Source organism: Macaca nemestrina, chromosome 15 (genome assembly GCF_043159975.1).
Source record: "Macaca nemestrina isolate mMacNem1 chromosome 15, mMacNem.hap1, whole genome shotgun sequence".
NCBI lineage: Eukaryota > Metazoa > Chordata > Mammalia > Primates > Cercopithecidae > Macaca > Macaca nemestrina.
Window position 1 is genome coordinate 54,788,120 of NC_092139.1, and position 23,057 is coordinate 54,811,176.

The window sequence follows — 23,057 nt, forward strand, 5'->3', positions numbered from 1 at the left end:
TCTGTCCCAGAAGTCCCACATTTGGTTATCTGTCCCCTAGAAAGAAAATCTTTAAAAAATGGCAAAAATATAGTCTGTATGTTGCAGCATTATTTGTAGTAGCAGAAATATGGAAGCAGCCTGAATGAGCAGCTGCAGAGGAGAGGCTGAGCTAGGGAGAGAGAGCACCCTCATGATCAAGTGCTCTGCATGTGGCGCCCAGAGTCCAGTGCATTCCTCATGATCTGGGCAGTGTCCAAGGAATATTACTAAGAGAGAAAAGCAGGTTGCGGTGAGTTGCTTACAACACGCTCTCACTTTGTACAAGTGGCCAAACCTTACCATCAAGCAATTAGTTGTCCTGGGCTTGAAGGAAGGTGTGAATAGGCATCCTAACTGATTGGCTTCAGTCACCTCGTAGAGGGGAGAGAGAGGCAATGAGGTGGGGAAAATAAGTCACTTGTTCTTTACATCCCTTTGCCTTGTGTCTCCTTTCTATAATTTAATAATTGTAATACAATTTTTAAAATTAAACCTATGAAGAAGGGATGAGTAGGTGGTTGGTTCATTTTAGGAAGAAGGAGCCTGCTTGTGGTTGAGATTGTTCTATTAATTGTGGGGGAGTGTTAATTGCTTACATCCTTACTCAAATCCCTCAGAATTATGGAAAGTGGAGGCGCCTTTCTATCCCTCTGATGTAGTTCTGCATAGTTCTTTTGTGAATGGGGATCTCTAAGAGAGTTTTATCCTGAGTTACCCTATTTGGGGATGGTGGGGTATATACAGGGGATATTGAATTGTATTATAAAAAGAAAGGGCTGTTACCTTGACATTTTTAGGTACTTATTAAGCCTCTTAGGAAGTGTTACTTGAAAACTGTAACTTAACTTTATTACTTTGACCAAGACAGTTGCTTAGAGCTACGGATGTTGGAAGAGTGGTTCTTGGGTGTTCTGTTCGTTTTGTGAAAGTTACCTGCTGGCACTCTTTTGGAATGCCGAATTTCTCTTGAAGCTCATACTTGCTTTTCTCTTACTATTCCATTTACCCCACATACACTAGGTTTTATTTATCATATACAAGTTCTATTCAGGGTCTATTTTAGTGAGATCAGATTTTGAGTTATTCAAGGTTAGAAATTAGGCACAGGCTTCAGATTCATTATTAGGGATTTTTATGTTTGTTTTAAAAAGCTGTGGTTTAGTAATGCAATTTGAGTTTGACTGACTCAGTTTTGAATATTGTAGCATAAAAGGTTTGCATTGGAGTCCTGGTATCTGGGTTTGAATCCTGGCTCTGTGAACATGGACAAGTTGCTTAACCTGGCTAAGTCCCATAAGAGTAGGGCTAATAATAATGGTGGTTTTGATAATATAAATCTCTTAGCTCCTGCTTGTCACCTCGTACATGCTTGATAAATGTTCACTGCTCTTGATGCCACCATCACCGCCATCAGCACCATTGTTGTTTTCCATTAGGGTAGCCTTTGATCCTGGATTCTTGCCACTTATTTAAGAGAGTGAAGAGGTTGGTGTGGAGGTAGGGAGACTACCTATGAATTGAAGAAATAGGAGATAATACCACTTGATGGTGACAACTCAGATTGATTTTGTGTAAGATAATTTACAGAATACACCATTAAAGCCTAATTTAACAGATACATCTTAAAGTTTAGATAGTTCCAATAACTGTTGAATTTCATGGCCAGAGATGTCTCTTGGTGGCCTAAGTTGTGCAATTTTGGTGGTGACTACATTTATCATGGTGGCAACATGTAAGAAGAAGGTTTAAAAATCACAATGGCATAATGTATTAGTTTGCTAGGACTGCCATAACAAAATTCCACAAACTGGGTGGCTTAAACAACAGAAATGTATCTTTTGAAGTTCTGGAGGCTGGAAGTCCAAGATCAAGGTGCCAGCAGGGTTGCTTTCTGATGAGGCCTTTCTCCTTGAGTCATAGAAGGGGCCTTCTCACTGTGTCCTCATGTGCCCTTTTCTCTGTGTGCATGAACGGAGAGATCATTGGTATCTGTTCCTCTTCTTATAAGGACACCAATTCTATTGGATTAAGGTTCCACCATTATGACCCAATTTAACCTTTGTTACCTCCTTTAAGGCCCTGTCCTTTAAGCCACATTGGGGATTGGGGCTTCAACATATGAATTGGACACAATTCAGTGTGTGATATGTGTATCATGTAAAATATGTATAATAATTTTATAATAACAATCATATAAAATAATTTCTTCAGGATTGTTGCATGTAAATTATTGTTAATGGATTTTAAAAAATATTCTCAATGTGACTTAAGAACTTGCTTACGTAGAAATTAAAAACAATAATTGTACCATGTGAAAAGCTGAAAATTTAACAGCTTCATTTCCATTCTGCATTTAACTTGCTGCTTCTTATTCCCTTGTCTGTGAAGATAATAAGAAGAAGAAAAAATAAAGATTTCCTTAGCATTTTGCAAAACATGAAGTATAACATTTTTTTTCAAAGTATATTAGTGGTTAAGATCTGCCTTTAAATACTGTAGTTCATAATGATTAATACATCATTACAATTCTAAACTTGTTGATATCTTCTTATGTTCACTCCTCTTCTTTCTCCTAGTAAAGATGAATTCCTGATTTTTAAGTTATCTTCTGTTCACTAATAAATATTTTTGGTCATGTTCATTTGCTTTGCTATTGCTTCCCACAACTCCCAACATTTTTTAAGACTGCAGATGAATAACTGTGACAGAAAAGAAGATCTGAACTAAAATATTGGATTATAGATTTATCTCTAGCACTCACCTACACAAAGCAATAGGAAGGTGTGGAAAAGTTGGTCATTGTGTCAGATCCTTAAATACTGATAACCTGCTGCTGCTTTTGGCAATAACAACTGTCTCTCAAAAACTTTGGAATTCCTAATATTATTCCTCTGTCAACAATAATGTGAAACATGGCATTCTCTTTTTGGCTTCCCTGGCTCAGAAACTGCTTTGAGAAGACACATAGTAATGTTCATAATTTAGGATTAAAGAGTACTCTGTTTCCTGTTGCTAAGCTAATAAAATGACAGACTTTTAAAAAAGAAAAGAGACACCTGTCTTAGAGCCTGATCTCAGCAAATGGGAAACCTGCAAGCCTACAGAAGCTCAGCTTGCATTTTACTGGAGCCAGTATTTTACTTTGCAAGTATTGAGTTAGTTCAGATGCAGCATTGCCTTATAGGGAGCAGCAATTAATTTTTGCAAGTTTCTCATTTTTTGTTATTAAAGTTTATGTAATTGCTGGTGGAAATGTAAAATGGTGCAAACACTTTGGAAAACAGTTCAGCAGTTCCTGAAAAAGTTAAACATATAGTTACCATACGAAGCAACAGTTTCATTCATAGCATAGCATTCAAGCATAGCAGCTTGCTGTGTACAAGATTGGACACAAAACGTGGACAAAAGTTTATAGCAGCGTTATTCATAGTAGTCCAAAAGTGGACACAATTTACATGTTCTCATCTGATGAATGGATAAACAAAATACAGTATATCCTTAAAACACAATATTATTCAGCCATGAAAAGGAATAAAATACTGATAAATGCCACAGAATGGATAAACCTAGAAAACATTGTGCTAAGTGAAAGAAACCAATCAAAAAAGACAACATACTATATGATTCCACTTAAATATTAATAAAATGTGCAGAATAAGCAGATTTTTACAAACAGAAAGTAGATTAGTGGCTGCTTAGGGCTGGGAACTGACTGGGGAGGGTGGGGAGGTACAAAAAGGTATGGGGCTTCTTGTTAGAGTGATGAAAAAATGTTCCAAAATTGATTGTGGTGGTGGTCGCACAACTCTGTGAATATACTAAAAGCCCACTGAATTGTATGCTTTTAAAAGGATAAGTTTTATGGTATGTGAATTATATCTCAGTAAAATGGTTTTCAAAAGTTTAAATCAAGTTGAATTTATTAAACCAAAAAAAAGAAAAGAGAATAGTAATGTTAATATTCTTGACATAATTCCATATAAACATGTTTTGGTAAATATCTTTTTCCTGTGTTTAGATTTATTTTATATAGGTATAAGCAGACTGAGTATGTAATTTTTAAAGTGTAAGTATTTTTGCTATGACATAGTCTTTATTTGCCTCATTTATATGACTTCGTGACCTTTCCCTATTTTATAGTCATACAGGTTGCTTCCAACTTTTTATGATTTTAAATAATGCTTTAAGTGAACTTGTTTGTCCACATAGCTGTTTTTTTCTATTAGCTTTATTTCCTATTTAGCTCTATTTCCATATAGAATTACTGAATCAAAGCAACAAGCATGGTTAGGACTCTTGATGCCAGATTCTTCCCTAAGAGGATTCTGCCCATTTATTCAGCCACCAACAATGTGAGAGCTTCTATTTCACCTAACCTTCCTCAGTACTGGGGGGGGGGGGGGTTATAATTTTTTAAAAATCGTCTTTATTTTACAGTAATTTTAGAGTTGCAGAAAAGTTGCAGAGATAGTACAAAGTGTTCCGTTGGATCCCTCACCTAGTTGCCACCATTGTTACCATCTTACATTACCATGCTACACTTGTCAAATCTAGGAAACCAACACAGATGCGTTACTATTAACTAAGCTCTAGACTGGATTCAGATATTACCAATTTTTCCATTAATGTCTTCTTTTTTTGTTGTTCCAGGACCCAATCCAGGATTGTTATAATTTAAATTTTTAAAAATTTAATGTTTATAGAATGGTATTACATTGTTGTCAGTCTTAGACATAGGGTTATAATGGAGCCGAAAAAATTCCTATTGCCTGTAACTTAACATCGTAGTGTAATGCATTTCTGACATGTTTGTGGTGATGCTGGTGTCAACAAGCCTACTGTGCTGCCAGTTGTATAAAAGTATAGCAGAAACAATTACGTATAGTATATAATACTTGATGATGATAATAATAAATGACTTTGTTACTGGCTTATTATTGGCCCAATTGACAAAATTGGATTATGGGTTGTGGAATAGAAAACAAGATTATATCAATGTTAAATTTTCTGATTCTGATCATGAACTTTGCTCAAGAACGAGCGTGTCCCTGTGCTTTTGGAAATGCTCACTGAAGTGCTTAGTGGTAAATAGGCAGGGTGTCCCAACTTACCCTCAAATGATTCAGAAAAAAATCGTATGCTTATATTTAAGTATACACACATGCAGAGACAAACACATATATGTAGAAGGAGAGAAAATGATAAATGGGATAAAATGTAAACATTTGGTAAATCTGGCTAAACACTGTTAGGGGAATGTTTTGTATTATTTTTGCAATGTTTCTGTAGGTGTAAGATTATATCAAAATAAAGTCACGCGTGTTGATGCACACCTGCAGGCCCAGCTACTTGGGAGACCGAGGCAGGAGGATCACTTGAGCCCAGGAGTTCGAGTCCACCCTGGGCAACATAGACCGCATCTCTATAAATAAAAAATATTGTTTAAATTATGTCAAAATAAAAAGTTACTGCTCCCTATGAATAATACTGGCAACAACTAGAAATAGCGCAGGAAGACAACCTTCCTATTGAGTTGAAGCAGATCCTCAAGTACGTGTTGCCTTTTTTGGGCCCTTGGATGAATGATGCATCGTCCACAGACTTTTATTTTTACACATAATTAAGGGCCACTTTTTTTTAACTCCTAATTTGTTACAGGCCACTAACATGCCATGTACTTATTTATTAGTATATTACTAGAGTTTATTGAGGATCCAGATTTCCGTATCCCAAGAAGTCTGGCAATGCTTGGCAAAATTGCAAAACAGTTCATAACTACTTGCTATCACAGAAAGTGACAAATGCTCCTCTTTTTGGGAGATAAACCTCTGCTAACAGTGTTGTCTCTTGAATTAGGTCCTTATTTTCACTTTCTGTAGTTCTGAAGCATTTACTGTAAGTACATCATGGTTCCCTGCTACTTTCCTGACTCTGCAGATTACCAATCTGATTGCTGTTTCTCTCCACTTCTTGGCTCTGGATTCGTTGTTCAGTTTTGCCTCTCTTAGGGGGTCGGAGACATTTGAGAATTACTAATTGAGTGCAGTAACTCAGGGGCACGTCCTTTGGCCCTCCTCAGGTGTCTTTCTCATATCTGCAATGTGCCTTCTTTTGTGCTTTGGCTTGGCCTTTAGCAGATCAAAAGAGGAAGGTGCTTAGGCCTGCCATGTCCTCCCTGTACTGGGTTAGTCATTGCTCTGGTGTTGGTGCATTAACACTTCATAAACTGGTCTTGAAAATGAAAAATTAAAGCCTTCTCAGACTTCTAAGTCTGATCACTGATTTGCCTCATGTCTCCACCAAATGACTGCTATTGCACAGCCACTCGGAGGCCTCAGCCCTTTTAGCCCTGCTAAAGTCTCCACAGTAGCCCATCCCTCAGAGCCATCTATTTACACGACTAGTTTTTTTTATAACAGGAAAAATGAAAGTAGTTGTTAGATTACAGTAGTGGTAATAGATAATTTTTCCTGTTTTAAAATTTGTTTTTATTATATCAGTATAACATATATCAGCTTTTTTATTACAAAAGGAATAGAAGACACCAGTATATTACAAATACTATTCATATTGATGAATCAGAATGTTGATTAATATCATTTTGCTATTTAAACCATATGGTATAATGGAAAATTCTTTAAAATGACATAATGGCCTCTTTGGATGGTAAAATGACAATATTCTATAAGGCAGGCTTGACCCAGCAATTTCAGTTCTAGAAAAGTGTCCTACTGATATACTTGCCTGTGTGCAGAGAGACATACACTCAGGGATAATCACTGCAGCATGATTTGGAGTGGAAGATGGTGGGAAACAAACCAATGTCCTTCAATAGCAGACTGTTTACATAAATTATGGTACATCTATAGAATAGGATAATATGCTGCTGTTAAAATTGAATATAATAAAAACTATAATTATGTAATGCAAAGTATGTCACCCTTTACGCACATACCTACTAGTGTATCAAGGTCCTTTCTGAAAGAAACTTAGAGTTGCTTTCTCTGGGGAGAACAGCTAAAGTACTAAAGGATCGTGGAGGTAGAACTTCCTTTTTCCTCTATACTTTTCTATCCTGCTGGATCTTCCTGTCCCTCCTCCCTCTATGGGGAGAGATGAGAGAGATGTACTTTTCCTAATTTTTTTTGAGACATGGCCTCACTCTGTAGCCCAGGCTGGAGTGCAGTGGTGCGATCATAGCTTACTGCAGCTTTGACTTCCTGGGCCCAAGCAATTCTCCTGCCTCAGTCTCCAAGTAGCTGGGACCACAGGTGTGTGCCACCATGCCTAGCTAATTTTATACATATATATATATGGAGCTCGGCTCACTGCAACCTCTGCCTCCTGGGTTCAAGCGAAATCTCCTGCCTCAGCTCCCTGAGTATCTGGGATTACAGGTGCCCAAATATTTTTTAATTAAAAGAAATTTTTTTAATTTTTTATTTTGTAGAGATGTAGTCTCACTATGTTGCCAAGGCTGGTCTCAAGTTCCTGGGCTCAAGCAATCCTCCCACCTCAGCCTCAGGGCCAGGAACTCTTCCTAATCTCAGATTAGCTGCATAACTTAATTTCTTTTCTAAGGATTTTTTATTCATTTGTTCATTTTCTTTTTTTGTGACAGCTTTATAGTTTTTATTAAGAGTTGTACAGCCATAATCACAATCAATGTGAGCATATTTTCATTCCTGAAAGAGAAACCCCATACCTGTTAGCAATCACTCTTTACCTCCCCCGATTCCTTCTACTCCCCATCACCCACCCTAGCCATTCAGTCCCCAGCCTGGGGCAAACAGTTAACTACTTCCTGTCTCTAAAAATTTGCCTATTCTGAACATTTTCTATAAATGAAATCTTACAGTATATGGTCTTTTGTGACTGGCTTCTCATTTAGCATGATATTTTCGAAGTTCATCCATGATGTAACAGGTATCAGTAATTTATTTCTTTTCGTGGCTGAAAATTATTCTCTTGTGTGAATGTATTACATTTTATCTAGTCATCTAATGTTGGCCATTGGAGTTATCTCCACTTTTGGCTATCATAAATAATGTTGTTGTGCACATCCTTGTACAAGATTTTGTGTAGTCATATGTTTACATTCTCCATACCTCTGCCTAGATATGGAATTGCTGGTCAGATGATAACTCTGTTTAACTTTTTCAGGAGCTGCCAAACTCTTCTAAAGTGGCTGCACCGTTTTATATTCCCATCAGCAGTGTATGATTCTAGTTTTTCCACATCCTGGACAACACTTGTTATTGCCTGTTGTAGTGAATTTTTTTTTTTTCCCCCCGAGACGGAGTCTCGCTCTGTCGCCAAGGCTGGAGCGGCAGTGGCCAGATCTCAGCTCACCGCAAGCTCCGCCTCCGGGGTTTACGCCATTCTCCTGCCTCAGCCTCCCGAGTAGCTGGGACTACAGGCGCCCGCCATCTTGCCCGGCTAGTTTTTTGTATTTTTTTAGTAGAGACGGGGTTTCACCGTGTTGGCCAGGATGGTCTCGATCTCCTGACCTTGTGATCCGCCCGTCTCGGCCTCCCAAAGTGCTGGGATTATAGGCTTGAGCCACTGCGCCCGGCCGTAGTGAATTCTTATAATTTTATGTTGCCTCAGCAAACATTTTAAATCTAAGTTGAACCTTCTCATACCAGAAGCAGGACTGAGTCACCCCGACACAGTTGGCAGTTCCACCTTTTTCCCCAGTTCCTCAGTGTGGTTGGTCCAGATACCTGCCTTACACAACTGCTCTCTGGTGACCACTTCCCTATGGGACAGCTGGATACAGCCTGCTTGACAGGCCCTTCTTACCTTCACATTCCCCATGGACCATGTGCCACAGTGACCACCTCTCAGTCACTGGGTAACCTCCCAAAACTCATGCCTGCTTGCTTTAAACTCACCAGTTAAAACTCCCCATGCTGCCTTTGGGAAACCTGTTTGGATAACACCTGGGACCCATTAAAGACATTGTCTCATGTGTCCTTCCCCTCAAACCACTGCTTCCACCATGTGAGGACACGGGTCCCTTTTCTTCCTCTCTCTGCCTGCACTCCCTGACGTTTGTGTGCTGGCCTCCAGGTATGCCGTGTACTCTCCAGAACCTGTAAGTGATAATGTCTTTATTTCTATCTCATATTTCTCCTAATTATTGGAGGGGTACTCTCCATCTTAAATATCCTAAATTAAAACATCTATCTTTCTTAGTATAGCCATTGATATGGGCTGAATATTTGTGTCCCCCCTGCCCCCGGCACAATTCATGTATTGAAATTCTAGGCCGGGTGCGGTGGCTCAAGCCTGTAATCCCAGCACTTTGGGAGGCCGAGACGGGTGGATCACGAGGTCAGGAGATCGAGACCATCCTGGCTAACACGGTGAAACCCCGTCTCTACTAAAAAAAATACAAAAAACTAGCCGGGCAAGGTGGCGAGTGCCTGTAGTCCCAGCTACTCGGGAGGCTGAGGCAGGAGAATGGCGTGAACCCGGGAGGTGGAGTTTGCAGTGAGCTGAGATCCGGCCACTGCACTCCAGCCTGGGGGACAGAGCGAGACCCCGTCTCAAAAAAAAAAAAAAGAAAAAAAAGAAATTCTAATCCCCAAGGTGTTGGTTTTTGAGGATGAGGACTTTGGGAAGTGATTGAATCAAGGGGGCAGAGCCTTCATGGGCACAATAGTTTCTTTATAAAAGAGGCCGGGGAAATTTGCTTGCCCCTTCCACCCTGCGAGCACACAGCAGAAAGATGCTGTCTGAGAGAAAGCAGTTCCTTACCAGACCCGGAGTCTACTGGCGCCTGCCTCGATCTTGGACTTCCCAGCCTCCAGAACTATCAGAAACAAATTTCTGTTATTTTATACACTGTCTAGTTTATGATATTTTGTTACAGCAGCGTGAACAGACCAAGACAGCCATCATAGTGGGTAAAGTGATATCTTACTGTGCTTTTGAATTATGTTTCCCTAATGAGTAACGATAGTATCATTTTATGTGTTTATTGGCCATTCATATATCTTCTTTGGAGAAATGTCTATCTAAATCCTTTTCCCACTTTTAAGGGCTATTTGTCTTTTTATTACATAGTTATATGACTTCTTTATGTATTTTGGATACTAGACCCTTATCAAATGCATAATTTATAATATTTTCTCCCATTGTGTGGGTTTTCACTTTCCTAATGATGTCTTTTCAAAGCATGTATTTCTTTTTTCAAAAACATATATTCTGTACTTTCTTTTTTTTTTTTTGAGATGGAGTCTCCAGGCTGGAGTGCAGTGGCATGATCTCAGCTCACTGCAATCTCTGCTGCCCGGGTTCAAGTGATTCTCCTGCCTCGGCTTCCCAAACAGCTGGCATCACAGGCACCTGCCACCATGCCCGGCTAATTTTTGTATTTTTAGCAGAGACAGAGTTTTACCATGTCAGCCAGGCTGGTCTCGAACTACTAACCTCAGGTGATCTGCCCACCTTAGCCTCCCAAAGTGCTGGGATTGCAGGCGTAAGCCACCACACCTGGCCTACTTTCTTTACTATGTTGGTTTTGTGAACTATCATTGTTATTAAAATTAAATTGTATGGACTTTACTGCTTTTTGCTCATTCATTATGTAGGAAGCCATGAGTTTAATAAAACGTGGTAGGTGCTGATTTCAGTAATCATGCTTTGTTTGACCTCCTTTCATTTCCGGGGGAAAAAAAAAACCCACCTAATTGTTTATACACAATATGTTTAGCTCACATCTCTTTTGGTGTTGCAGATTGCAGTGCAGGAGGGAATTAACTCAGGAACAGCCATGTCAAGAGGATTGTATCAACCAGCAACAATCTTTATGGGCCGCCAAATGTCAGCCGTCTCAAGCATGGGAGATTTCAGTACAGAGCACAAATCTCCCCAACCCACAAAGAACTTTTCAATTCCTGACCCACATTCACACCGACAGACAGCCCAGAGAAGTAATGTGACAGACAGCTGTGTAGTACAAACTAGTAATGACACACAGTGCTTAAATAAGTCTGACAACATAGATGGAAAGGCATCTCTTCAGATTGGTGAGAAAACGCCAGTCACAGCCAGTGTATTGTCTGAGGAGGAACAAACTCATTGCTTGGAGATAGGAAGTAACACACGTCATGGCAAGAGTAATTTATCTGAAGGCAAAAAGTCTGCTGAACTCAATTCCCCGTTACAGGAAAGATTAAGTCCAGAGAACAGAACCACTGATTTAAAGTGTGACAGTTCCAGCAGATCAGAGGGATCAGAGGGAGAAATACTGACACGGGAACATATTGAAGTTGAGGAAAAAAGAGCCAGCCCGCCAGTCTCTCCGATATCAGTTTTGGAATACTGTGAATCTGAAAATAAGTGGTCTCAAGAGAAGCATTCTCCTTGGCAAGGTGTTTCAGGTGGGATGAGAGGCTGAGTTTGGTTGCTGAGTTTTCTGGGTGGTAGTGATCTTATGTAAGGATAAAATATACTCTCTAATTATCTCTCTTTGTCATAAAATAGTATCTTTGCCAACAAAATCCATTCTAATGAACTCTTAAAAATGTACATGCAAGTGAATTTGCTGATTTTTAAACCCGCTGTGATTTTTTTAAACATTTGAAAATATGTTTAAGCTTTTAAGTTCCGTAATGAATTGTGTGTGGGCTGCTTCTCCGTGTTTTTAACTGATGAGTGATTCTGCTGTGTGTTACCTTGCTTCCCCCTGAAGTCAGTGATTGGTAATCGATTCGTGTCCCCACTTGCAGATCATCTTGCTCACGGGGACCCGAAGTCACAAAAGCCCTTCAGAAAAAAGCAGGAAGAGGAGGAGGAGGAAAGTTGGAGCACCAGCAGTGACCTCACTGTTTCAATAAGTGAAGATGACCTGTTTTTAAAGAGCCCAGAACCACAGCCAAATCCAGGTGGCAAGGTGGAGGGAGGAGATGGAATAGAGGCCTTAAAATTAATCCATGCTGAGCAAGAAAGAGATGCCCTATCCACTGAAAAAAATCATTGTATTTTGCAAACCCTAAGCTCTCCTGATTCAGAAAAGGAATCCTCCACTCACGCACTAACTAGAGAGTAAGCCATTCAATTTTTTTTTTCCTACTGTTCTGTTTTTAATTGTAGACATTTCTAGAGACCATTCCACTGGGAATGTATTATTGAGCACTCAGCCATGAATGTGTAAATTCCTTAAGTCTCATAAGTAATCTTTCAGGCAAGACCTAATTTTCTTTCTGTCCTTCTTTCTTCTTTGCTTCCTCCCTTCCTTCTTTCTTTAACAGAAAAGCTTTAAACGTTTGGATATAATTGAGTTATGGTGATTGCAGCTTGTAATTATATACACACAATCCCTGGTTAACATAATAAGTCATTCCCCAACACCCTACTCTCCAGCCTTTCAGAAAATAAATCTGTTTTGAAGTTTTGGTAGCACAGAAGGTGACAGTTAAACTTACTAGGAATGCAGTATTAGAGTCTGAGAACTTTATGTCTAATTAATTTGCTTAATCCTTATATTCCTTGCCATAGTATCACTTTTGTCATCTGATTAAATATGAGTTAATAAGCTCTTCCAATTGTATATATAAGCCAGATTTCCTTTTTTGAATGTAAATAGGAAACATTGGAATATCTAATATTAAATGGGAACATCAGCGTTATACATTTGGAGAACTTACATTATCCAACTGATAAAAATTTATATATGCTTTTGTGCTACTGATCGGAGATGCTAGAAGAAAACGTTGTAGAAAGTTCTTGTGTATCTACTGTGTAGAAAACTTGTTAACTGTTGAAAACTGATTCTGTGCTGAAAAATGGCATTAATAACATCAAATCTCTTTTAGGAGTAGAAGGAACCTAAGTAAACAACCTAAGGTAGATCTCAGCTTTTACAAATGAGGAAACGAAGGCCGGGGCAGAGTGGTGTCATATAGTTCTGCTGGATCTGCTGGGGCAGAGCACCCCGCTCCCTGTCTGCCTGAATGTCACACCACTGCCCCACCTCCAGAATTTTCTGTTACACCGTAATGCTGGTCACCCTTTCATTTCCACAAAGCTGGCAGGAGTGAAAAGCCAAGTGGGCATTTTTGTATAGGAGGGCATATGTTCTCTTTTAGAACACCATTGTACCTTTTAATATATTGCCTCTTACCATTCATTGTCTACTTATGGTGAAAAGTTTATTAATGGGCTTTAATTTATAGATTGTATCCAAACTGATGTTCAGGAAATATTTATTAAGAGCATATCCAAGTAAAAGTTCTTGCATGAGGGATGGAAGAACCGACATGGTTCCTGTCATTGAGAAATTTGATTTATTGGAGAGGCAAGCCAAATGGATTTTTCTAGTAATAATACTTTCATCAAAGAGACACAGGTAATGCATATTACATCATCAGAAACTTTATTACTGGAGATAGAATGTTATCTATCTCTAGTTTTGTGTTTGTGGGCTTATTTTTATGGCATGATGGACCAGTTAGTACTTTGGTAGGCTGACAAGGAGACTAATATACTTACCCAGGACTCAGTCTTTTTCTGAGGTGAAAAAAATTGGGTATGTGTATGGAATTCCTACTTAACATTTCTCTAAGAGTCAAGAATGTTCATTCTGTCTCCATTCGAAAGACTTTTTAAAAATGATCTTGGAGGCATAAAGTCAGGCTCCTTGGAGTTTTGGCATGTAGTTTTCCAGTATTTATTGGAAAATACGAGCATGTGGGGAATTTTGAGTATTTTTCTTAATAAAATGCCCCTAGAATGAAAATGTCAGTCAGCAGTGGTTGTTTTTGTGTCTATATTATCAAATTTGAGCCTACTGATTTTCTGGGTAAAAATATTCTCCAGGAATAGGTCGAAGGTGGTTTTAAATGAATGCTAGTTAACTCCCTGACATCACCACTGCATTTGAGGCCCCACATTTTGTTAATTTATTGTTTAGTTGGAGCTCTTCTCCTTTGCTCTTAGGGTTAATTATTAGTCTGAGACATAGCATCATATTTATAGAACTAACACTATAACCTCAACAGTTCAGTATTTCAGTTGACTTTAGGGTCTGTTGGGGGCCTGGAGAAAAATCACTTGAATGAATTTAATTAGCAAAGATGCATAAATGGGACAAAGGAGGACACACAGGAGCATATGATCTGGAATGTAGAATCTGCACAACATCTTGAAGTCTGTATAGGCTTTGAAGGAGGAAGAGGAGGGAAAGAGCAAATAGGGTCTGGAGGAAAATGCAAGAAGGAATGCAGAGCAGAGAACACAGAGGACATGGGAGGGGCAGAGCAAAGGACCGCATGGGTGAGGAGGGCCTTTTGTAGTTAAGGTTCAAAATGTCACCTAGGGTGAGCTTGAGAAAGGCCTGGAATATCAGGTTAATGAATTTGGAATTCACTCTATGCTTTGTAGAGCTGTTCAAGGTTATTTTAGGAGGAGGATAGTGTGATGAGGCTTGATTTAGGATTAACCTGACAGCGTTAGTTCATTAGGATTAATCATCAGTGTGGTAGGCAGAAGTGCAGATGGCCCTGAGATTCTCTCTTCCTGTTGTTTGTGCCCTGTGTAATCCCCTTGCCTTGAGAGTGGGCAGGATTGGGAGTCTGGTGGATTTTACTCCTGTGATGAAGCTGTCACGTGACAAAGATGAAGGATTTTGCAGATATAATGAAGGTCCCAAATCATTTGCCCTTGAGCTAGTCAAATGAAAATTATTCAAGGTGGACCTGACCTAATCAGATGAGACTTTAAAAGAGACTGGCCCTTACTGAAGCCAGTGGCACAATCTCAGCTCATTGCAACCTTTGCCTCCTGGGTTCAAGCTATTCTTCTGCCTTAGCCTTACAAATAGTTGGGATTACAGGTGCCTGCCACCACGCCTGGCTAATTTGTTTTGTTTTGGTTTTGGTTTTTTTTGAGATGGAGTTTTGCTCTCGTTGCCCAGGCTGGAGTGCAATGGCACAAGCTCAGCTCACTGCAACCTCTGCCTCCTGGGTTCGAGCGATTCTTCTGCCTCAGCCTCCCGAGTAGCTGGGATTACAAGCATGTGCCACCATGCCCGGCTAATTTTTGTGTTTTGTTTTGTTTTGTTTTGTTTTTAGAGAGACTTGGTTTCTCCATGTTGGTCAGACTGGTCTTGTACTCCCTACCTCGGGTGATCTGCCCGCCTCGGCCTCCCAAAGTGCTGGGATTACAGGCATGAGCCACGGCTCCTGGCCAATTTTTGTATTTTTAGTAGAGACCTGGTTTCACCATGTTGGCCAGGCTGGTCTTGAACTGCTGACCTCAAGCGATCTGCCTGCCTTGCCCTCCCAAAGTTCTGGGATTAGAGGCATGAGCCACCACGCCCAGCCTGAAGCCAGGGAGAGTTAAAGCAGCTAAGATACTCTCCTGTTTGCCTGAAGAAGCAAACTGTCATCTTGTGGGAAAGACCACATGACAGGAAATGGCATGCAGCCTCTAGGGGCTGAGGGCCTCGGTCCTACAGCCAAAAGGAAATTGATTCTGCCAATAACCAGTGAGCTTGGAAGAGGTCCCTGAGCCTTAGATGAGATTGCATCTCCAGCAGACACCTTAATTTCAGCCTGGTGAGACCTTGAGCAGATGACCCCACTAACCCAGATCCAGACTCCTGTCTCATGGGAACTATGAAATAATAAATGTGGTAATTTGTGATACAGCAATAAGAAAATTTAATACAACTCAGTTGAAGAATTGGAAGCAAGGATTGTATGGATAGAAGTGTCTACCCATAATGACTGGGAACAGGCTGAATTGGACATATTCAGGGTTCCTTGTGGGAACACATGGTAACAAAGTAGCTGAGCAAGTGATTCAGCAGCCAAGGTAACCTGTGCTTCCCCTCACCTTGTACCTTCACCATCTGAGCAAATGCATTTTCATACTCAGGTAAGCAGTAGTGGAACATTATAGACTGATAGGGACTTTAAAAGTGGGTGTCCCTGTCTGCATTCACCAATAAGCAGTTTCTCATGCTAGTGGGTTTTTTGTTTGTTTCGCTTTTTTGGGGGGGTGTGTGGGGGTGGGGTTGGAGTTTCGCTCTCGTCACCCAGTCTGGGGTGCAATGGCACGATATCGGCTCACTGCAACCTCCACCTCCCAGGTGCATACTATTCTCATGCCTCAACCTCCCAAGTAGCTGGGATTACAGGCGTGTGCCAGCACATCCAACTAATTTTGTATTTTTACAAAATTAGATGGGGTTTCACCATGTTAGCCAGGTTGTTCTCGAACTCCTAACCTCAGGAGATTTGCCTGCCTCCAGAGTGCTGGGATTACAGGTGTCAGCCACTGTGCCCAGCCTGCTTTGTTTTATATATCAATGCATAATGACATGTACTCACTTTTAAAGTATCATTAAAAAATAGTTTCTCTGCTTGAAAATGACCTGTGCTCCATCTACTCACCCCTCTTCCTTTAACCCCACTTGAACCCCTGGCAAGTACTGATCTTTTTAGTGTCTTGTCTTTTCCAGAATGTCAAGTAGTGGGAATTATGTAACAAGTAGTATTATCAGATTGGCTTTTTTCACTTAGTAATGCAAATTTAAGGTTCTTCCGTGTCTTTTTATGGCTTCATAGCTTATTTATTTTTAGTGCTGAATAATACTCTATTGTCTGGATGTACCACAGTTTATCCATTCACCTACTGAGGAACATCTTGGTGGCTTCCAAGATTTGGCAATTGTGAATAAAGCTGCCATAAATATCTCTGTGCAGGTTTTTGTGTGGACGTCAGTTTTCAGCTCATTTGGGTAAATACCAAGGAGGGTCATTGCTGGGTCATATGTAAGTCTGTTTTTGGTTTGGGGTTGTTTATTTTTTAACTTTTAATTTTTAATTTTTGTGGGTACATAGGTGTATGTGTGTGTATGTATATATATATATATATATATATATATATGGTACATGAACTATTTTAATACAAGCATGCAATGTATAATAATTACTTCATGGTAAATGGGGTATCCATCCCCTCAAGCATTTACCCTTTGTGTTACAAACAATCCAGTTACACTCTTTTAGTTTTAAATATACAATTAAATTATTATTTACTATAGTCATCCGGTTGTGCTATCAAATACTAGATCTTATTCATTCTTTCTAACTTATCTTTTTGTACCCATTAACCATCCCCACTTCCCCCCATCCCTGAGCCCCACTACACTTCCCAGCCTCTGGTAGGTATCTTTCTACTCTCTGTCTCCATGAGTTCAATTGTTTTAATTTTTAGCTCCCCCAAATAAATGAGAACATGCAAAGTTTGTCTTTCTGTACCTGGCTTAGATCACTTAACATAATGACCTCCAATTACATCTATGTTGTTGTAAATGACATGATCTCATTCTTTTCTATGGCTAAATAGGTAAGTCTATGTTTAGCTTTGTAGGAAACTGCTGAACCGTCATCTTCCAAAGTGGCTGTGCCATTTTACATTATCACTAGCAATGAATGAGAGTTCTTGTTCTACATCTTGTCAGCGTTTGGTATTGTCAGTTTTTAACATTTTAGCCATTCTAAAAGGTGTTTAGTGGTGTGCGATTGGTTTCATTTGCAGTTCCCTAATGACATATGATGTTGAACATCTTTTCATATGCTTATTTGCCATCTGTGTATCTTCTTTGATGAGATGTCTGTTCAGATCTCTCACCCATTTTTAATTCAGTTGTTAGTTTTCTTATCATTGAGTTTTAATATCTCTTTTTGTATTTTGGGTATCAGTCCTTTATCAGGGGGATAGTGTGCCTTGCAGATATTTTCTCCCAATCTATGGCTTGTCTTTTCCTTTGAACAGTGTCTTTTACAGAGCAGAAGTTTTAAATTTTATTCTTTAAAATGTATTTTGTTTGTTTGTTTGTGACAGGGTCATACTCTGTTGCCCAGGCTGGAGTGCAGTGGTGCGATCGTGGCCCACTGCAGCCTCTACCTCCCCAAGCTCGGGTGATCCTGCCACCTAAGCCTCCTGAGTAGCTGGGATTACAGGCACGTGCCACCACACCCGGCTAATTTTGTATTGTTAGTAGAGATAGGGTTTCACCATGTTGGCCAGGCCGGTCTCGAAGTCATGTTCTCAGGTGATCCACCCGCCTTGGCGTCCCAAAGTGCTGGGATTACAGGCATGAGCCACCATGCCCAGCCTGATGCTATATGACTTTTGAGGTTGAATTATACATAAAAGGCCTTGCAATGTCTACCCTATTAGCTGCAACTCTCACTATGGGAACCACAAGCCACCGTATAGAAAGTCTGATCATTCTGGGGCTGCTATGCTGAAGAAATTATGTGTAGGTGCCCCAGTCCATAGTCCTTGCTGAGCCTTATCCTTCCAGTCATCCCCACCAAGGTGCCGGACACATAGGTGAAGCCTTCTTGGACTCTCCAGACAAATCTGTCCGGAGACTAAGTATCACTAAATGCCCTCTCTTGATAATATGTGAAACAGAAGAGTCACCCAGCCACTCCCTGCCTGCTTTCCTAATCCACAAAAGCATGAAATATAATGACTTGGTTGTTATTTTAAGCTACTAAGTTTTGAGGTAGTTTGTTATGAGTCTATAGATAATGAGAAAAAGGGTACATTCATTTAACATTAAATATGGAACACCTGCTCTGTGCCGGGCATTGTTCTTGCTCTTATGGTACTTATGATCGTGCATGTGGAGGAGAGGAAGGAAATATAAACCAGTAAACAATCTGTGTGAAAAGTATTATGACAAAGGGCCAGACGTGGTGACTAACGTGTAATTCTAGCACTTTAGGAGGCTGAGGTGAATGGATTGCTTGCGCTCAGGAGTTTGAGACCAGCCTGGCAACATGATAAAACCTCATCTCTACGAGAGATGCAAAAAAATTAGCCAGGTGTGATGGCACATGCTTGAGCTATTTGGGGATGGTGAGGCAGGAGGATCACTTAAACTCAGGAGGTTGAGACTGCAGTGGGCCGAGATCGTGCCACTGCACTCCAGCCTGGGTGACAAAGTGAGATCCTGTCTCAAAAAATAAAAATAAAAAAATAAAAATTATATATATATATATATATATACACACACACACACACATATATTATGATGAAGAATCAGCAGGTTAAGTAGATAGAGAAGGCATGGGTGCAATTTAATATAAGATATAAGATAGTGGGGAAAGGTCTCTGTGGTAAGATGGTAGTTGAGTAGGACCTGAAGTGAAAGAGTTGGTAAGCCACATTCAGTTGTGCCCATGCCTTCTCTATCCACTTAACCTCATCTGTTCTTTGTCGTCTTTTACACTGGTTTATGTGTTTTGTTCATAGTTTATATTTCCTCTCTCCTCTGGGAGAGAGAGGGGAGAGAGATGGGATGGGATATGTCTTGAGAAAGAGAATACTAGGCAAAGGGAACCACAGTACAGAGGCCATGCGATGGGGGCGTACTGAGTGTTTTCTGGAACAGCAAAGTGGCTGGTGCACCTGAATCCGAACAGGTGTTGGGGAGGAGGGAGAGGCTGGAGTGAGAGAGCATCAGTGTGCCACGTCGTGAAGGGTCAGTAGGCTGAAGGAAGGACTTTGGGTTGAACTTCAATTGAAATGAGGAATCACTCTGGCCACTTATGGGAAATAAACTGGGGGAAAGAGTGGGAGCAAGGAGTGCTGTTTGGAGAATATTGCAGAGATCCTGCAGAGAGGTGCTATTGCTTTGAACTGTGGTGGCAGCAGCGGGGTGGTAAGAAGTGGTCAGATTCTGGATATATTTTTATATAAAAGAACCAGCTGGAGGGCTGGGCATGGTGGCTCACGCCTGTCATCCCAACATTTTGGGAGGCCGAGATGGGTGGATTACTTGAGGTCAGGAGTTCAAGACCAGCCTGGCCAACATGGTGAAACCCCGTCTCTACTAAAAATGTAAAAATTAGCCGGGCATGGCGGCGGGTGCCTGTAATCCCAGCTATTTGGGCAGCTGAGCCAGCAGAATTGCTTGAACCCAGGAAGTGGAGGTTGCAGTGAGCCAAAATCATGCCACTGCACTCCAGCCTGGGCAACAGAGGGAGACTCTGTCTCAAAAAAAAAAAAAAAAAAAAAAGAACCATCTGGGTTCTTTATGGATTGGGTCTGGGTTATGAGAGAACAGGAGGAGAAGGGTGACTCCAGGCTTTGGGGGCAGAGTGAGGTATTTATTGAGATAAGGAACATGCAGGAGGCACAGACTTGGGGGAAAGAAAATCAAGACACAAGTTTTGGGTATGTTAGATTTGAGATGCCCTTTTGACATTCACAGGGAGATGCTGAGTAGGCAGATGGATTTCATGAACTTGGAATTCAGAGAGAGGTCAGGGCTAGATAAATAAATTTGTAAATCATCAGGGTGTAAATGCATTTTAAAGCCGTGGGCCCTAAGAAGAACAGTAGAGAGTGAATATAAATAGGAAAGCGGCCCAGGGCATGACTCCACATTCAGGGTGGGGAAGATCAGAAGGAACTAGCAAAGGAGTCTGAGAAGACGCGGCAGGGAAGAACAAGGAGAACCAGGAGGGCGTTATGCTGCAGGTGCCAAGTAGAATGTTTCAGATGAGGTTTAGAAAGCTTAAATAACCTGCCCAGGTCACAGAGGTGCAGCCAGGGTCTAAACTAACAGTCTGATGCCAGAATGCATGCTCTTGATTTCTGTTTTCTACCACCCAAATCACAACTAATATGGTGATATGCCCTTCAGTAGTACTGACTCCATGCCAGGCACTGTTTTAACACCTTTATTTATAATCATTTAATCCTATTATCATCATTTTACAGATAAGAAAACTGAGGCACAGGGAGTTATGTAACATATCAAAAGTCATAAAACAGCTGTGTGTGCTCCAAACTGACCCTCTGTGACCAGAGTTAACTGGTACCCTATGCTGTCTCCCAGTGAATCTTTACTACCTAGATAGTTGGAGTATCATCAAAGATAATATTTTATAAAGTTAAATAGGAAGCTCAAAAAGCAAATTAGATTCTTTAATTAGAAAAAGAAAAAAGAAAAGAAAACTAAGCAGTGGCAATTTGACCTTTTGCTCCGTCCATATTGGTTTTGTGCTTTCCAGCCTCAAATAGGCCAATGAAGTGCTATGTGCCTTTATTCAGGCTTGAACAAAGTACTTGCAAAGTTGCTTTGTTCTCTCTCCCCCTGGAGTGTGACTGAAAACAGAATGTAACGCTGCCTTTTAAACTAAGTCAAATGAAAGGCTTGGTTTCTCAAGGTCATAAAAATGTGATCACACAGATTGAATCCCATCCAGTGATTTTAATTTAGTTCCTCTTCAAAGTTAAATGTAGGAAAGAAGTTATTGCATCTGAGAAAAATTTGTTGCTGAAAGTCATGTGCCTGGAATAATAGGTTTGAACTATGTTCATTTAGAATTTACCCTGAATTCACTTTATGAGGAGCTGGAAGCATATTTAGAAATTCAACATTCCTTCAGATGTGATGATGCCTTCACATGTCTGTTCTCAGCTGTCTGTTTTCATCAGCACAGTTGGCTGTTTTTCTTGAATGTGACCTTTGGCCTCTCAACACCAGTGGCCCCTGAGCTTTTTCTTGCCACCACACAGATTCTGTCCTTTGTTCCCAAAGTAAGGCTATGCATTATACTTCTGGAAAAATAACCCAGTGCCAGTAGGTGTGGCCATTCAGAGTATTCCCTTTGTTTTCTACCTGTCACTTCATTCTTCTCTTGCCTGTACTTTTCCTGTTAGCTCACCTAGTTTCCGAAAAATCTAAGACTTTCATTATCCTTATTTTGGTTTAAATTTTTAAAAATCCAAACCAGGTTTCTAAGAAGGGAATAGTCCTGAGACCTGATCCTCAGCGAAGTAGGCAATAATCATAGTCACAGTCATTGTCACTTGGTGTAGAGGAGATGTCAAAAGAAGTCTCCATTGGCCAATGGGAATGAACCCAGTTCTCCATCCTTTGCCAGCCGTCTCAGCATATAGGCTTCTAGCCTCAGTCAGAAGAACATGAGTCACATGGGGCAAAGGCAGGGGTTAGATAGGAACTGAGAAGCACTTGTGAAGGTCACAGAAGACTGAAACCTAATCCAAGGACCATAAAAGGCTTCTCCTCCCCCAAACCTTGCCACCACATCACTAGGGATCCTGTCTAGTAGCAGGAAACTATTATACAACTGAATGAACCACATGTCTCAGACCTTAGTTAAGTCTCTAGGAGGCCAGGCATGGTGGCTCGCTCACACCTGTAATCCCCAACACTTCGGGAGGCCAACGCAGGTGTATCACTTGTGGTCAGGAGTTTGAGACCAGCCTGGCGAATATGGTGAAAGCTGGTCTCTACCAAAACATACAAAACTTAGCTGGTGATGGTGGCACACATCTGTACTCCCAGCTACTCAGGAGGCTGAGGTGGGAGAATTGCTTAAACACAGGAGGCGGAGGTTGCTGTGAGCCGAGATGGCGCCACTGCACTCCAGCCTGAGCAACAGAGTGGGACCCTGTCTGAATAAAAAAGGAGGCTGGGCATGGTAGCCCACGCCTATAATCTCAGCACTTTGGGAGGCCAAGACAAGGGGATCACCTGAGGTCAGGAGTTCAAGACCAGCCTGGCCAACAGCGCAGAACCCTGTCTCTACGAAAAATACAAAAATTAGCTGCATGTGGTGGCAGGTGCCTGTAATTCCAGCTACTTGAGAGGCTGAGACATAAGAATTGCTTGAACCCAGGAGGCAGAGGTTGCAGTGAGCCAAGATCACACCACTGCACCCTATCCTGGGTGACAGAGTGAGACTCTGTCTCAAATCAGTCAAACAATCGGGAAACCTGAAGACAAGGGAAGGAGACAAAAACAAGGACACCCAAGGGAATTTTAGCCTCCAATACCTACATTTGCAGCTACAACAAACGATAAACACAGCCTAACTTCTAGCCAGATGAACATGAAACCTCACCTTGAAGGCCTGTTTACCTATTCACCCTAAAGGACTATTTACCTAGTACATCATGCCTGGCTTTCAACAAAATATTACAAGGCACACTAAAAGGCAAAAAAAAAAAAAAAAAAAATACAG

General features: G+C 40.7%; 1 protein-coding gene across 9 annotated transcripts in view; it reads left to right on the forward strand.

Moving 5' to 3' along the window:
• The window catches only part of LOC105486794 (kizuna centrosomal protein), a 131,934-nt gene that overhangs the window by 25,904 nt on the left and 82,973 nt on the right, over positions 1 to 23,057 (forward strand). For all 9 annotated transcript variants that reach the window (XR_011613597.1, XM_071079741.1, XM_071079740.1 and 6 more), the window contains 2 exons: positions 10,769 to 11,414; positions 11,763 to 12,078. Coding sequence is in view for 8 of the 9 variants with exons in the window: in XM_071079741.1 (XP_070935842.1) it covers positions 10,769 to 11,414; positions 11,763 to 12,078 (962 nt within the window). In the remaining variant the exon portion in view is untranslated. The remainder of the gene's footprint in view (positions 1 to 10,768; positions 11,415 to 11,762; positions 12,079 to 23,057) is intronic.